This window comes from Haemaphysalis longicornis, unplaced genomic scaffold (genome assembly GCF_048455015.1).
Source record: "Haemaphysalis longicornis isolate Haplotype H1 unplaced genomic scaffold, Haemaphysalis longicornis Haplotype H1 scaffold_5, whole genome shotgun sequence".
Taxonomy (NCBI): Eukaryota; Metazoa; Arthropoda; class Arachnida; order Ixodida; family Ixodidae; genus Haemaphysalis; species Haemaphysalis longicornis.
The window spans coordinates 185335760-185354133 of NW_027526385.1; the positions used below are offsets into that span (position 1 = coordinate 185335760).

General features: G+C 44.8%; 1 protein-coding gene across 1 annotated transcript in view; it reads right to left on the minus strand.

Moving 5' to 3' along the window:
* LOC144139550 (uncharacterized) overlaps positions 1–10853 on the minus strand; it is a 47918-nt gene extending 37065 nt beyond the window's left edge. Inside the window, exons 1-2 of the mRNA XM_077671856.1 lie at positions 10703–10853; positions 8546–8655 (exon numbers count right to left, since the gene is read on the minus strand). Coding sequence (XP_077527982.1) covers positions 8546–8655; positions 10703–10852 — 260 coding nt within the window. The 5' untranslated portion in view covers position 10853. The remainder of the gene's footprint in view (positions 1–8545; positions 8656–10702) is intronic.
* Positions 10854–18374: the final 7521 nt, after the last annotated feature.

Here is an 18374-nt window from a genome sequence, read left to right on the forward strand (position 1 = left end):
TGGAAGATCGTTTGGCTACGAAAAGTTACAGCGAATGGCTAATTGCGTTTACTTGTGCACATTGCGAACCTTTGTGTAAAGGCAGCTGCTAAGCCACCTGGCGGTTTAGCGGAAGTGCAGCATCCTCAACCTGACAAGACAGCGCGTTGCCTCATTTGGAACGCACACGAGGGCGTCTAATATCATTCATGTTCTTTTAGATTTCGTGCGGGACGTGACCACCATTTCTGATTCAGCAGAGTTCTTTGGGGGCAAGGGACATGCATGCCCAATTCTATCACTTAAAGAGGGCTCCATTGGGCCCGTTATTGTTGTGGCTTCCTCCACCCCCCCTCTTGTGTGACAACTTCCTATTGGTTTTCTGCTGTAATATATCCTTTTTTGCGCAGATGAAAGGCGACATAACTAATGGCCCCCTTTTGTGTTCTCGTTTTCTTCAACTGCCTTCCAATAGGAATGTCTTGTATTTGCATTCCCAAGAGTGCTGGTGTTTTTATGTTATTCCTTCGTATAGAGATCTGGGGTTGATAAACCCCTGATCTCTATACAACGCCAGTAAGAGAATTTAGGGTAAATTAATAAAAACGCAAAAACTGACAAACGTTGTGAAAGTCTTTGCTATCAATGACAACGGTACAAAATGAATGTCGCTCTAAGAAGAAAATAAAAACTACGAACAAATTTCGGTCTCTGCTGTGTTTTAAAATGGTTGCGAGCGCAGAATGAAGTGCGTTAGAATTGTGCTATCTCGAAACTTAGCGAGGGGCAACAAAAGTTGTCCTGCTGAGTGCCACGCAACAGGGGAACGTGCGCAACATCACTAGGACACGTGCCCGGATAGTGGAGCTGTCGTCCTGAAGACCTACGACGGGAATCGCAGGGAGTCTGCCTGTCGGTGTAACGCGCGTCAAAATGCAAACTACCAAACCAAGTAAAGAGAATCAAACGCAATCCAGCAGTAAAAAAGTCAATATTCACCACGTGTCTACCATCAAAGCACTGAACTACCGTGAGCTCCTTAGGAATTTTTGCGCGACATGATTTTGTGCGATTAGATAATACCGTCTGTATGGGCTAATTCAACCGGAAGAAAAAGGCTCGAATCTCGTACGAACCTTTGTTTCGACATTGTAGTTCCCAATGCCAAATTAGCGCTCCTTCATCGTGCCATCTGTGGCACATACCAGCAATCTTAGTAGTTAGAAGCATGTTCGCCGAAACCGGATGTCATGAGACTCTGCAACTTACGCAGTTACCAAAAATGTTGAGAAGTTGGCGCATCCAACGCATAGGCAGGACCGACAGAATACAAAATTTTATCGCGGCATACATGGGATCAAATTACCTGACGAGTAATCTTTCTAGTGGTATTTTGCTTACTTTAGTTTCTAGTTATTCAGAATGGTGAGCCGTGTAGAGTGCGTCGATATGTATGAGACGTAAGGACAATCGCTTAGGAGAAGACTTTTTTCTGGCAAAGCCAACACCAGCCTATTGTTCTAGCGCCCTATGGTCCAGAAGGCACCCAGTTTCTTCTGGACAAAAGGTGTTCCTCTATTGTCAATATAAAGTCTGACAGTCTTTCTGTACTACTGGCACTCAACAATCGTTCCAATTAGTCCTCCACTACTCACCAATTGAAGCAGGACATCCTCCTTGTCTCGAGCTACTTCCCGTGGCTTTGCACCGTGAGCCAACGCGCTAAAGCTTGTGGAGGAAGGAAATTGCAGCCACCGTTGCGCGCAGTGCTGCTACTAGAGGGGAGGATGTGTGCAGGAAAAGAGCACAGATATGGCGCCCTCTTCGCTATTGAAGGCCGGTCGCCTAGTGAGGCAGGAGACGTGGTCAACTAAAGAGTGTGACACAGAATTATTCCGCTGGACGCCGAGTTTACTGCGGAGGGCCTTTAGGGTTATTTTGGAATAAGTAAATAAATAAATAAATAAATAAATAAATAAATTTAAAAAAAAATCAATAAAATCTTCCTGCTATTTTCCACCGTCTAAGAAAACGCGCCTTATAACTTGACATGGCCTATTCTCTCACTATTTTCACTGTCTCGAACTTCCGCCGGACTGGCTGTTCGTTTGCGGTGAGACCACCACCTCCGTCTGCCACTATTCGCCGCAACGTTCAGTAGCCTTGTGCGGCCCACACTTGAACCCCCAAACCTTCGGTATCGATTGGATGATTCTCAAGCCATCAAGATCGTAATCCAGCTCATTTAATTCATTTCCCATTCCATACCCAAGGTGTGATGGTGGTGTATTTGAAGTGGTATTCATGCGTGCGTTCTTGCGTACAAGCCTGTGCATCCCTGCGGCCCAACATGTTACTGGTGACCTGTGCACTTCGCCAGTGCGCGTGTTTTTTTCCCAGGTTTCTCCAAGTGGTGTTTTGTGTGAACATGAAATAAAACACGTGTTCCCTCTGAAGACCCGTTCCTTGTGAAAATTCATGCCTTTCTCCACCGTGGTCTCAGTGTTTCGCTGTGGTTGTTGTATTGTGTGTACCATGTGACAGTGCGTGGAAGTAATATATACATATAGTTGCATTGTCGACGCTGGAACCAGTTACTTTCTTTATAATTACAGTGCCTCGAGGGTGCCTCTTTTTCTATCGTCTAAATAGTGTAAATAATGTGACCTGCATTCCAGCAGTGCCTTGCAGTTAGGTATTCTCGTGAACGGAAATACCCTAAATGGACTTTCATTCTACAACAGCTACTTCAAAACGGACATTAGCGACTTACGTTTATTTTTGAAGCACCTTCTCTATTCTTTGTGTTTTTGTTGCTCCCAGTACGGTTTTCTTCCTCCTTTTCAACGCTGTTAACGAAACTTGATTCTACTACACATCAAAATTGAAACAATTTGCTAGCTGTTTTCTTAAATTTATTTACTTTCAGTCACACCCTATCTTGCCAACTCTCTTCTTACGTTCTATGTACCTGCTGCCCAAACACATGAAACAAGGAAAGCAGTATTTTTTATTCTTCAAATTGGCTTTTCTTAAGAAAGAAATTGGCTTCTTGACCTGTTCATTTATTTTATATTGGCTCTAAGCGTGCAATTGCCTGCTAGAGCCGGTATTTTTACCCCATTTTGTTTTGCTTTTTCGGTGGTTGGGGTGGAATACAGAATTTTTAAAAGGTTTAAAAAGAAGTATGGCCAAACGGTTAGGAGACTACTCTCTCAGGCGAAGCTGCCACCAGCTCAAAAAGCAGAGAACGTGATACACGAACGAAATAAGCACTCTCAGGCGCCCTCCTCGCGCACGTCGCCTCAGAAGCCCACGATTCGGACGCAGTCCGATAAAACGAACGTCATCTTGAGTGGCTTCGCTAAGCTCTCCGAGACTCCCCTCCCACTAATTCGTATATCTTGACGGGGTTCTCGGTAGCGGGGAGAAAAATTACCATCTCTGGTTAAAGAATTTCCGTATTTTTAGAATTTGCCCACACAGGTTTTTCAGGAATATCCTTCAAAGTTTTCTGCATTCTATTTCTTGAGCTGATAGGTACGTGGATTCCTGTTCGGGTGTGGGCCTTAGGCAGCGCCGCCTATCTCTACTTTATGTAGCCTTCCAGACGCAGAAGCCGTTAAGAAGATCAAAGTTTCAGCGTGAACTAAGTCCCACTATATCTGACGGTCAGCAGCGCTTCACAATGCATTTAACATTTTGTACCAAATAGCCTGCTTCCTTTGCATGCTGGGGTCGGAGTTAAAACTGCCGGTATTTAAAACAAAAAGGCATTTTTGGGAAATTGAGGCAGTTTTAGCTCAGCTCCGGAACTGCTAGCGCCATCTCGCGTTGACAGCACACAAAGTAAGGCGCATCCTTATTACTTTTCTGTATAGTGCGCCGGAATACGTGCAAACACGCTTCAGCCCTTTAGCCACCGCCCGTTCACGCTCTACTAGCTCGTTCTCGTGGAAATTGCGTAGATTACTCAAAAGGCAAGGTGCACGGTACTTCATCCCCATACGCGGAGATCGTCAGCACACTCGTTTTAAGTGCTGAACGTTCACAACCTCGCCCCTGAAATTAAAGCCACGCAAATACATCTTGCAGAATTTTATGCTTTGATGTCATGCTATCATGTAGGATTATACCAAGTATCGCTGGACACTGTTTTATTTCAGCTATTTTAAAGAAGAATAAATACATTAGGTTCTCCACCTACTAATAAAGCTAAAAAAAACGACAAGTCGGAAACACTTGTCCATTACACTCTCGAATCAAAATCAGCCCCTATGTGTTTATGATCCCCTAGGAACCCTCTGCCCCTACGGGATTCTTCCGGGTTTCTCGTACAGAGGTGGAAGCCACCGCAGTCGCAACGTTTAAAACTGTTGGAATATGGGCACGTGATGGATGATCCTTCAGCCCAACAACCAGATTCCGGAAAGAATAGCAAGAAAAAGCCCCGGGGGTTTTTCACCCCTTGTGTTTCACCCCTTGTGGTTTGTTTTTGCTCGGCGGCGGTATACACATACAGGCTCCACTGAAGTAGACTTGAAGAGGGCGGCTTCGTTAATGTAGTATTGACGAAATATTGGGTATCGAAATACAGATGAAATAAAAAAATTGAAAAATGACGGGGTACATTTAGAGGCTCTAAATCAGGGGTCTCAAACACGCGCCCCGCGGGCCGCATGCGGCCCCCGGACCCTTCTATTGCAGCCCTCGGCCCTGTCATGAGTGTCTTGGTACATTTTTTAAGCGAATGCGTGAGTACGCGCCCTGCTTGTGTAGCCAAGGACGCAGATGGCCTGAGACGGCTTGAAAATGCGTGGATATCGTCTTTCACGGCTTTGCGTTACCACAGTGGACACCCCTCTTTAACGGAGGCCCCTCAATTCGGGCGCCGTTAAGTCGGGTGCGCAATGGTCGCGAGCAACTGCGACTTGTGAATCGAGCACTGTACATTGCGCACAGGGCTGGGCGAGCACAGGCCGCTGAGGAAATCCCCGGGGCGTTTTATGACCCTGCAAACGCGACTGCACGCCACTAATAAGAAGACGGAACCTTGACCGGATTTTTCCAGGCTTCCGGGAAAGCGCGAAGGTTTCCAGCGTTGTGTGGTGTTTGTGGATATTTTCTTTCCTGTTCGTTTTTGTGTCAAACACTTCTACTCCGCTGCAGCGGTGGCGAAAAGGGCGCAGCCACGCGTCATACTCTAGGTTCGGGCTCCGAAATGCACCCACGTGCGTTTAGGGGTGTGTCGCAGCGCTTTTTATGGCCTGGGAGAGAGACATCGCTCTGCTGAGGAAAAGACTGCACATTGCACTTCGAAACTGTGAACTTCCAGACATCTAACACACAATGTTTGTGCGCGTGCTCTAAATTGAGACGCCAAACTAAGCACCAATCCTCCGACTCGCAAGCTGTTGAAAGCACTGGAAGGTAGCGCGCCCTAAGTCAGTCATGATAGAGCGCCCTACATAATTGTGCTCCTACTTGCCTGCCGCCGCCGTAAATATGACAGGTGTCTTTTTGACCTTTTTTAGCACGATCTGCAAACAGCGAAGGTTTCTGCTGTGGAAGTCTGCAAAACGCAAAGCGGAAGACGAGAAGAGGTGCTTTCAGGAGCGAAGGGAACTTATTTCTTTACGGAATCAAGTGACAAGGTGTTGTGCTTAGTCTTCCACCAGACTGTGGCTGTGCCGAAGGGGTACAATGTTCGACGCCACCTCATGTCTTGTCGTGACGGGGAGTATGTTGCTCTTACTGGCAACGTTCTCGAGCACACCGTGACTCAATTGAAGGCGGCGTTGGGAAAGCAGAAAAACCTGTTCAAAAAGGCGGCCAAAGCAAGCGACGAAACGGTAATGGAAAGCTTCCTAATTTCTGAGCTTATGCCAAATCTTCCAAGCCCTTCACTGAAGCTCTGTTCGTGAAGCAATGCCTGTTCGGAGTCGCTGTCCCAGCATGAAAAATACATTCGAGGAAATAAGCCTCTCTCCAAACACAGTCGCCCGGAGAATTAACGAGATCAGTGGAGACATTGAAAAAGAATTAACCAACCGATGCCCGGATTTTGCAGCATTCTCTATTGCAGTTGATGAAGGCACTGACATTACAGACAACAAACAAGGTGCTATTTTGTAAGGAGTGTAGACAAAAACGTGAACGTCACTGAGGAACTCCTGGACTTAATCCCAATGAAAGGCAGGACCACAGGGGCGGATATTCTTCATGTTCTCGAGAGAGAGAGAAAGCATCCTTATTTTTCCTCGAAAGAGTGGTCGAACACGCTGGACAGGCCTCTTTGTTACACGCCTGTTCGTTAAGCAGTGCCTGCTCGTAGTCGCTGATGCTACCTGTCCCAGCATGAAAAAGACATTCAAGAAAATAGGCCACTGTCAAAACACAGTCACCCAGAGAATTAACGAGATCAGTGGATACATTGAAAAGGATGTTTGAAGCATTCTCTATTGCAGTTGACGAAAGCACTAACATTACAGACAACGCACAATGGGCTATTTTTCTAAGGGGTGTCAACAGAAACCTGAACGTCGCTGAGGAACTCCTGGACTTAATCCCAATTAAAGGCATTACCACAGGGACTGATATTCTCTCTGTTCTCGAAAGAGTGGTCGAACAGGCTGGACAACCATGGGAAAAGTTGGTTTGTTTGGCTACAGACGGTGCACCATCAATGGTGGGATGGAAGAGCGGCCTTGTTGGTCGATTGCGGAAGAAACTCGCTGCACTCGGAATCACCAATCAATTTGCCGCGGTTCACAGCATTTTGCACCAAGAAGCACTGTGCGGCAAGTCTCTGCAAATGAAGAGCGTCATGGAATTCGTGCTCAGCGCAGTTAACTTCATCCGATGAAGAGCTCTTAAGCACCGCCAATTTGTATGTCTTTTAGAAACAGTTGGCAGCGAATATGGTAAAATTTTGTACCATACCGAGGTGCAATGGCTGAGTCGTGGAAGAGTGCTGAAACGATTTTTTTATCTCCGAGAAGAAAATGACGCCTTCATGAAGAGCAAGAATAGGACTATTGTTGAGCTGCCAGACGAAAAGTTGCTTCAATCCCTTGAGTTCCTCAGTGATATCACTGATCCTTTGAGCGTCCTCAACGTTAAACTGCAGGGGAAAAGCAAACTGATCACAAAAATGGATTACGACATTCAAGCCTTTCAATTCAAATTGCAGCTTTGGGAGAGACAGATGAGAATTCAGAAGTTAGATCATTTTATAACCCTGAAGTCGCTAGAGAACGTGGGTAAACAATCCTGTGATAACTTCGCTGACCTCCTTCATGTTCTCCAACGAGAATTCTAAGGACACTTCCAACACATCAGCAGCCTCGCCGATGAATTCCGGACTTTTTCGTTGCCTTTTTCGGTGTCGGTGGGTGACGCAGCGCCCGAGTTACAGAGGGAACGTCTTGAGCTGCAGGCTAACACTCCGTTGAAGCAGACATTTCAGGGCGTGAAGCAGACATTTCAGGGCATCGTCAAGAAACTTCTACAAGTTTCTTGACGATGCAAGTTTCCCGGCGCTTCGTCAACAGGCTGCAAGGTTCATTGCCATGTTCGGAAACACCTACTTGTGCGAACATCTGTTTTTCTTGCTGAAGGTGAACAAGTAAGCTCTCCGGTCGAGGATGACTGATGAGCACCTGCGATCAACCATGACGATCTTTTCCCCGCAAGAAGTTAATGCGGAAATTTCTTCTATAGCCGCAGCCAAGCATTCCCAGGCATCAAGCCAGCATGTTTAGAACAATTGCACCTACATTTACCTTCTCAAGGAATAAAGTTTCCTGACTTTCATAAATAATACTGCCAATATTTTCTCGTCGATTACTATCAATAACGCTTTACTATAGTAAAATACACAGATGAAGCAGCCCTAAAGCCTTTTTTGTGAGGCACCCAATGCGGTCACCATATGTTGAAGCATAATCGCGGAACAAATATTTGATATTTCAGAATCGGCGTCCACATTTTAGTCATTCTGGAGATTGGTATCGATATGTGTCTGGAATCCTGACGCCCAGTTCCATTCAGGAATGGCAGGGTTATCTGACATTTCGTTAACCATCTCTCTGCCCCCCCCCTTTCGTTTCAACCTTCTTGGCTCTCCGAGCCCTTGCGGGACTAAATTTCGTGACTGCGGCCCGCTCACTGATGTGAGTTTGAGACCCCTGCTGTAAATGGTACTCGGTAAGGTGCAAGGACAACGCGACCGTGCTTTTCATGAAGCCTCAGTAACAACTACACCATGTTTTCCAAAACTCCTCGATTTGTTATCTCTTTATCTGTTAAATTTGGGTCCTAAGGCCGAGTTCGGAATGTTCCCGCAACTGTCGTAATAAATTTAAAGGGTTACGTCGTTTACCGCCTCACCCAAGGGAACTGCGTGAAAATCCGCTTTACACGTCCATAGATCACGATAGGGGTTTTGCGTCGGTAGTCTGAACATAGCCTAACCTTTAGGCTAATGCATAGTTTTACTTAATACAGCTTTTGACAGGAGCAAAAATAATTTATGTAAATAAAGAAGGGAGAAAATTGTGCTCACCTGAACAGCTTTGCGGTTTCGGCACAGGCTAGCTGTCGCGTACCGTACAATCCGAGAAAAGTATATGGCGGACCTCTTGTGGACGTCATTTGTAGGAAAGTGGTGACAAGCTGCGAGCACACGTAAAAAAGATGCTGTGACAATTTTTACTGTAATCTATCTCTTACTGATGCACAAAAATCTTTTCTGCAAACTCGACAGATTAGGCAAGATCCGCAATTAGAAGAACTTTTACTGGACGTGTTGGTTTCGGTCAAAGAACATCATGAGTTTTTTGGAGGAGGTATTCACAGAATTTTATTTGGAAAACTCATGATTAAGGATGCAGAATGAGTACTTTAGGCCTTAAAAGTTTGCAGACCACATATTGTTGCTAAGCCATTCTAGAGAGCACCTCCAAAAGCACTCGAAGAAGCGCTGAAGAACTCATAATATATCTAATGCATTAAGAAACAATCTTGCTCAAAGCGCCCTCATTCCATACGTAAAAGAGCTAAAGTAAGTAGTGGAATAAAAGTACCTTGGACAAAATTGCAGTGGGGATCCAAACCACGCGAAAGAAATTCCGCAACAAATTAAGTAAGAGCTGGTGGCACCTGGCAAGCACTCGCAAATAATGAAAAGCTACATTCATCACCATACAGAATATTTAAACGAATTCAGAGTACCACTTGTACAAATTTCCTATGCAAATTTCTTCTTCAAAATTTGTTTAAATTACCGCATGGGCCTGTATACTTCTTAGAGTCAAAATTTATTGAAACCTTCCATGTTTAGAACACTCTACATTTCAAAACAATCTGTGTCTGGCTAAACTGTACATTTCATGTTGCGTGTGTTGAAGGGAGCCTTCTACACCTAAGATTCTCTATTTCAGGGCTTTAGGTACTTAAAAAAACTAAATGTAAGTATTACCCACGGCAATAGCACGTATGGGAGGCAAGGACATTTCAAATTTATGTAGTATATCATTGCCTTGCGAGCAAAACGACTTAAAGATGATATTACCATCATTTGATTTTTTTTCTCATCGACTATAAAACCGTGAACGTTCAATACCCCCCTTCACTAGACAGCGCAGAAATACACCTCCAGATACTTCGTTGGCACATTGGAGGAAAATTTAGGAGTGCCGCAGTAGCTCTCTTTATGTACGATAAATTGATGCTTCAGCTCGGACAAAATATTTCAGGATCTCTGAGGTTCCCATTAACCCTTCGTAACCCCGTTCTGAAGGAATGGCGATTTCTTATTTATTTATTTTTCAAGATGACCTAAAGCACGGTAAGTGCACAAATCCTTTTATGTGAAAGCCGAGTTTGCACAACCAAATAGTCTACACGTTTCATTCCATGTGCCATAGAGGACACCCGCAGATCTAGGGTCGAAAGAGCCGAGAGCGAGAGTGGGGCGACATAGCAAGGCGAGCCACTTTGGCGAAGCTGCCGTGGCCCGCCAAGGCACCGTGCCCCTCATCTTATTCTGCCTACGCACCCGCCGGGTGCGGTCTTGGCGGCTCAAGCGGCTCCCACTGTAGAAGTGTGTCAAATCAGTATGGGGCGGCAAAAAGGAAAAGAATACAAAAGATGGCGACGAAATGCCGATACTCCTAAACAACAAAAGGAGCTAGGAAGCCAGTGCTGATGCCGATGCATTCAAACTGAGGTGGTCAGATCGCTCAGAGCGTGACCATTCAGACAGTCTCGCTCTGCAAAGAACTTGAGAGAAATAGCACGTTGAATACCTCTTACGCCGGAGCAAGGCATTTGCATCATGCTGCGCCTGAAACTAAAGTACCCTACAGAGTTTTCGGGGCTTATTTTAAGATATTGGCAAAGCGCACTCTGAATTGCCATGCCTTCTGGTATTACTATAAGTGGCTCTGTTATGTACTTGGTAATAAACCACAAAATAAAATTATTTATTGTAACAAAACCATAAATAAATCAGTGTGCGTGCTAATAGGAACATTCTGGTTTAATTTATAATTTGTCATGGTAAGAATGTAGAAAAGTTTCAAGTGGGAGCATTGTTATGACGCTATGTCTTAATACCTTTTTTTCCCAATTGAGGGCGCGTAACTATAAAGACCACAGAAGACGTAACACCAGTGTAAGAATGTTCTGCAATAATTTTTTTCCAAAACTTGTTACAAACCTGGAGAGTCTCAAGCGCCTTTTTGAGAGTATCGGTCTTCAGAACAAGTTCGTTCAAATTCAAAATGCCAAAATGGTAAATATTGGCAATGACATGCACTTTCAGGCGATTTTTCCCAGAGTTTTTGTTGAAGTGGTCAGTGAAGGTCATTAAGTAGCTGTAACAAGAGAAAAAATCGCGGGAAAACCAGCACTTATTAGCGACCGAAATTGCTTCAGCGACTATGCAACCTCTTTCAACAAAAAACTAACACAAGTGTACTTATTCCTGAAATTTAACGCGTCTGAAGAATCACGTGCGTGCTGAAATGTGCTACAATCCATCACCGATGAAAATACCAACACGCAAAGCGTATTTTTTTGTCAGGACTATTAAGTCAGAAACCGCCAAAGTTGGCCTAAACCTTCAAAGTGCCACCACTATGCAGGGCTTGTTACTGCTGTACTGTTGCAAGTGCTGAGGCCGTTTTCTCGGCACTTTTGGAAACTTTCATCAGATGAAGCATGGCGCAAAATACAGGACACTACCGGCCGCTCGAACGCAACAAAAAACATCCGGATTTGCATTTTCTATTGTCTAATTCTGCATACATTGTTCTGAGCATGTGGGAAATTAATAAAATCTTCGTGAATAAGCGCTGACCAGAGTATATTAGGAATAGGATTGCATGCAATTTACGGGCAGAAAGAAAGCGCAAATTAACAGCGCCGACGTAAGGGCGATTGTGCTTGCAAATCTGTGAATGATTCATCGAAAGGGCGTTGTAGGAAGCCTCAACTGTTGGGGTTAAGTGGGGCCACTGGATTTGTCAGACTCATCCAAAACTCGGAGCAATATGTTAAGAGAAATGAATTTGGCATCGCAGAGGCTGGTAGTGATGGCTGGAATTTCGCGCAATCAGCTGAGTAAGGCTCAACATTACATACTGTAGGATCTAATGCTCAGGTTGCAATAGACGCAACGCAACCGAACCTTTCATCATGTTCCTTGATTGAAATCTACTAGCATGCGGCGTTTTTAAAGTGTTATTGGGCTCGTCCCAGTTCCTGATATTTCTCAGCGGTAACAAGAGACGCTCTTCCAGTAATACATGAACCAACAAAAATTCTGTACGTCCTAATTTTCCACATGAAGATGCCGGTTTTGCCATGAACTAGGATTTTCCCAGGCTGCCTCTCCAGCATGTCGCTTCCCTGACCATGCCCTTGGGCGTAATACGCTGTTATAAAATGAAATCAATCAATCAATCTATCTATTTTCAGTCCCCAGGAACGACGGAAATGTCTTAGTGCTGGTACACTAACAAACGTAAGAAACATAAAATGACATGATAAATACAACACGGATCGCTAAATCGGCGCTCCACTAACAAGCACAAAGAACGGTAATAACAGTGATATCACACTTTATGGAGGGAAGAGTTACCCACAGATAATGTACCATTCAACAGAACACAAAAACAGAAGATAGTGGGGTAATGATAAGAGCTACACAAACAAGAAATTGAATAAAATGCAGCAACGAGCAAACAAAGGAATGTGGCATGGCAAGATTATATGTACGGAGTAAGACATACCGCTAGCTACGAAAAGCACTGCTCAGGCCTGAACGAAATTGGCCCAGGGAGCCAACAAAACATCCCATCTGTGACCGAGAGAGTTGTACACATATTGCCTCGTTGTATAGGTGAGTGACGACTACCAGTCGCACTAGCATGGAATGGATAGCGCGATCAAGTGAACTTGTGGCAAACTCGGAGCGTAAGCTGGGAAAAACGTTCTGGGCAGCAAGTTACACCATGTATTAACCTGTGGAGAAAACGATGATCAGCTCGATCGCGCCGAAAACCTAATAGAATAGGCGCAGCTTGGTGATGTTGACTAGAGGATGAAACAGAACTGCGTCCTCGACGGGTTCAAATATTGACAGGAATTATTTCTGCACCTGCTCAAGATACTCATGGTTGGGCTGGCAGGTTTCATTAAAAAGGACAGATGAGTATTCTAATTGGGTGAGGCAAAATTCTGACTAACGCTTTTAAGAGGGAACACGGGAAGGGAAATTTCTTGTAAACCTGCACACCCCGCCCAGAGAGCGAAGGGCCTGCCCGACCATCTGTCGTGTATATGGAGTGAAACTGAGGAAACTGTCGAACAGCACTCCAAGGTTTCGAACCTCGGAAACTTTTGGAAGACAAGCATTATTAAACGTGTAAGAGAATTGGAAGGGATGCGTTTTCCGGATGTAGGTGATAACTTTGGTCTTTGAAGGGTTTAGAATTAATCCCTCAGCCCACCAGCGTGCTGAGAATGAATACCTTCTTCTGTAAACGGGAGAATCGGAACTGGACCTGGAGGAGCCCGAATGGGGAGCACAAAAATGAAATAGACTTATATTATGCGATAACCCTGGCGTCGTGCAGGATGTGGATGTGCTCGGAAGGGTAAGGTGTAGTGACCACCGTATGATAAGATCTCGAATTAGGCTAGATTTGAGGAGGGACCGCAACAAGCTAGTACGAAAGAAGCCGATAAATGAGCTAACCGTAAGACGTAAAGTAAAAGAATTCAGGATCGCGCTGCAGAACCGATATTCCGCCCTTAACGAGGAAGCCGAGCTTACGACACAGGTAGCCAGCGACAACCTTACACGCATTATCACAGAGAGTGCAGCAGAAGTCAGGGGCACTATGGCCAGACAGCATACTGGTAAACTTTCACAGGAGACGAAATATCTAATCAGGAAACGGCAAACCATGAGAATCTCTACCGCAGCTGACAGAATAGAACTAGCCGAGCTCTCGAAGTTAATCAATAAGCGTAAGACAGTTGACACGCGGAAGTACAAAATGGAGAGGATTGAATACGCTGTAAAAAACAGAGGCAGCCTGAAAGCAGTGACGAGACGTCTTGGCGTGGGGAAAAATCAGATGTATGCACTTAAGGATAAGCAAGGCAATGTCATCACAAATAGGGATAAAATAGTCACAGTGGCTGAGGAGTTCTATAGGGATCTGTACAGCAGCCGGAACATACAGGATAATGCCGAACGAGACAGTAGTCCAGAGGAGATAGACATCCCACCAGTAACGACCGAAGAAGTAAGGAAGGCTTTGAAAGAAATGAAAGGGGGCAAAGCACCTGGTGAGGATCAGATAACAGCAGACCTCTTGAAGGATGGGGGAGAAATTGTACTTGAAAAACTTGCAAACCTGTATACGCAATGCCTAATGACCGCAATGGTACCGGAATCTTGGAAGAACGCGAACATCATCCTAATCCATAAGAAAGGCGACATGAAGGACTTGAAAAATTACAGGCCGATCAGCTTACTGTCAGTCGTCTACAAGGTATTTACCAAGGTAATCGCTAACCGAATCTCTGCAACCTTAGATTTCAGTCAACCTAAAGAACAAGCAGGGTTCCGTAAAGCTTATTCAAAATGGGCCATATTCACACGATCAATCAGGTGATAGAGAAGTGCGCTGAGTATACTGAACCCCTATATACAGCCTTCATAGATTATTAGAAAGCATTTGACTCGGTCGAAACCCTAGCAGTCATTCAGGCATTACAGAACCAGGGGGTAGATGAGCATTATGTAAGGATACTAGAGGATATCTACAGTGGGTCTACAAATACCATAATCATCCATAGGGAGAGCAGTAAAATACCTATAAGGAAGGGTGTCAGACAAGGAGACACAATCTCTCCAATAAGCATGTTAGTCACAGGATGCTTACAAGAAGTATTTAGAACGTTGGATTGGGAACAGGTGGGAGTAAGGGTTCATGAAGAATACCTCAGTAACATCAGATTTGCTGATGACATTGCCTTGCTAAGTAACTCGGGGGACGAATTGCAAAGCATGCTTTCCGCACTGGGCGAACAGAATAAAACCGTGGGCCTGAAAATTAATATGCAGAAAACTAAAGTAATGATCAATAACCTCGGGACACCACAGCAGTTTGAGATAGGTGGCGAGGCAGTGGAAGTGGTAAGCGAATATATCTACTTAGGCCAAGTTGTGACCCCAGATCCCAACCATGAGGCAGAGATAATTAGCAGGATCAGTATAAGGTGGGGTGCATATGGCAGACATTCTCAGATAATGAATAGCAGCCTACCATTGTCGCTGAAGAAGAAAGTGTATGACAACTGCATCTTACCGGTACTCACCTACGGGGCAGAAACTTGGAGGCTCACTAAGAGGCTTCAACTTAAATTGAGAACGACTCAGCGGGCAATGGAGCGGAAAATGATACGTGTAACATTAAGGGACAAGAGGAGAGCGGAGTGGGTCAGGGAGCAAACTGGTGTTAAAAACATATTAGTAGAAATGAAGAAGAAGAAATAGACGTGGGCAGGGCATGTAATGCGAAGGCAAGATAACCGCTGCTCATTAAGGGTAACAGAGTGGATTCCTAGAGAAGGCAAGCGTTGCAGGGGGCGGCAGAAAGTTAGATGGGCAGATGAGATCAAGAAGTTTGCGGGGTAAATTGGTCCCAGTTGGCACAGGACCGAGGTAATTGGAGAATAATGGGAGACATTTGCCCTGCAGTGGGCGTAGATAGGCTGGTGATGATGATGATGATGATGACACCAGCGTGCAAAACAGGAGATGTCATGGTGAAGGGCGAGGCAGAACTCTGGGCAATTAATAATTGTGTAAACCTTTACATCATCAGCATACATAACAAGGAGAACAAACTATTGATAGAGGTAGATACGTCGTTAATGAAAAAAGAGAACACAACAGGGCTCAACACGGCCCCCTGAGCTACACTGCTGGTTCATCGCTGGTAGGACGTTTGGCCTCAGGCGTGCATGGAAAAACAACTAACCAAGCAGTGCAGGGAAGTATGGTTTGGGCGTACTTTGAAGTTCGAGAACCGCAGAGTAAATTATGTTTTGAGAGGAGGTTGAGAGAATTGTATCAACGTTTTCAGGTGCCTATACTCGACAAGCGTGGAGACGCAGTCGTTAAGGAAGACTAAAAGCCTAACGATGAAATATGGAAAGAAAAGTGGTGAATCCACAACAGCCAGGGTAACCAAAAGGAGGCAAGGCAGATAGAAACGAAATAATGCAGAGAAAAAATGGAAGCTAAGGCGTTGTTAGAGATGTACAGGGCTGAGAAATTGGACATCAGAAAGAAAAATTTCTGCGATATTACCCAGGGCAGCGCTTTGATTCTTGGGGCTAGAGCAGGTTTCTTGCGAACTAAGAGCTTTGTGGAAAAGTGTTCACAAACTGATGGGTTATACGTGGTCTGCGGACAAGAAACATACTTTGCGGCATATAGTGTTAGAATGCGAGCGTATCAATCCAACTCTACATGAGGGAAATATTCGGCTTCCAGCAGCCCTAAGATTTAAAGGTAGCCCAGAGGAAGTTAACTTCGATGCTGTCGAGGCGACGAAAAGAACTTTAGAATGCTGGTGGACGAAAAGCAGAGTCAGGAATTTTGCCTAAGACAATTACCCCCTGTAACGGGAAAAAAAAGTATTTTGTGCCTAATAGGCTTCTGTACCTGCCCTAAGCAGCGCTACCACTAAACCAAGAGTATAGAGCATAGGTATATTAGTCCTTTTTGGTACGATAACATCTCATGACCCTGATACAAAGGAGAAACCAATAGCAATCATCATTATTATCAATCATCATGTAGTCGACAGATATTTGGCCATTTATACTGACATAACAGCGCCTGTTTTGAATATAGCTGCCTAGTAAGGCAACTAAAGGAGCATTGGCACCACGGAGCAAGAGTTTTTTTTTGCAACAGGGAATGGGTGACAAGGTGAAAAGCCTTACTTTGATCAGAGTAAACTGCGTCAATCTGTCCTCGGTCTGTGACTGCTTTGTATGCATGCGTCATTAAACAGATAAGGTTAGTTGTCGTTGACCACCCAGGTATAAAGCCTTGTTGATCGGGTAACAACGCATTTTTTACGCATGAAGACAATACTGTGTGTAACGCGGACCGAATATGTTTGAACACGGCACAAAGGATTGAAATCGGCTGGTAGTTCGCTGGGTATGCGCTGTTGCCTGGCTTAAAGATAGGATATATTTTAGAAATTTTCCTTGTAGCAGGAAATGTGTTAGCAATTAAGCAGTTACAGGGGTGGGACAGCTGAACCAGATTTGAGAGCAGGTTTTCGAGCAGCGAAATCTCGATTTTGGAGGGGAACACTGATTTGGAGCAGAAGAACTACATTTATTACGTCACCTTAGGAGCCTGACAAATCAAATGTTTGGCAGCTCAGGCGGGGGGCGGGACTCAACTTTTTAATCTGTTTTGAACGTACATAACACTAAAAGAACCCTTCATAAAGTTTTACTGCCAGAGTATCACAAGGTACAAACTGCACTACATTTGCACCAACCATTTTGAAATTCATTGGTTGTACGCATATATATCGTGGAACGCCGTTGAGAATATCGAATTGAAAAACCAAGCAATTGTAAAGCCTTTTTATTATCATGGGAATGCCTCGATTATTATTTTTGTAATCCCAGACTGGTCTTTACACACAAGTGTAAAGCCACGGCAAAAGTTGCCCAAAGCAAGATGGCAGTCGTCGCACCCCACCAGCACCCCCATTTCCATCCCCAAGGTGCACGTTCCCTACAATCGTAATTTGAGTAATGTTGGTATGTTTAGCCACCTCCCTCTTTGCATTAAATTGCACTTGAGTACAAAAATTTGTTATTTACGCAGATGACTGCGCAGTGTTCCCTAGGAGCAAGGATATAAAAGCAATAACACGAACGACCCGTAATTTCTGCCACCAGGTGCAAAAATAGTGCAATAAAAACAGCTTAACATTTAATGAAGCAAATGAAACATCCGTATTGTATAGGACCAAAATACCCATGTATCCTATCCAGACACAATTACTCAAGGCCCCTTCAGTATTGCGGTAAAGAAATCACATAAAAACACTCAGCATTTATCGATCACACTCAGCAAAATAATAGCCATGTTAAACCGCAATATGCCATTGCTACCATGTAGGATTAAAAAGCTCCTGTACAACGCGCATTTTAACTTTGTTACAGCGAACTAGTGTGGGCTAAACCACTTCATGTAGCCTACACAGAATTTATTTACTACAGAAATAACCTATTCGTAAAATAGGATATGTTGCATACCTACAGCACACAGCAGCACTCTGAAAAACATGCGATAATGAAAGCGCACAATATATACATATTCAGACTTTTGTATACCTGCAAAAGTGTCGTCCAGCGAAAGCTGTAGAGGGTTCTAGAGCATGCTCATCCCAATATACATAATAATATATATCCCGTGCGCTACAGACCACCATGGGAGATACGATTAGAGAGTTTCAGCACAGCGGCTACGGGAGGCTCACGCTACGGTGGCGGGTTACCGGGACCCGACCGCACATGCGCGCGAGGGGAGGGCGAGGAGGTTGCCCCTCAGTGGAGAGAAGGAGCGGGCATGGCGAAGGCCGGCCGGCGGAACTAATCCCGCCACCGGAACAAATTTTCTCCTCAGTCGGGCCCCCCTACCCGCGGCCATAGCGTTAGCGGAAGGTACCCGGTATGCTAAAACTGTCTATTTTCTTGTGCTACGTACGGTACGCAACGAATTCGGCACGCATTACCCGCTACACTAAACTACCTGGATGTAAGATGTA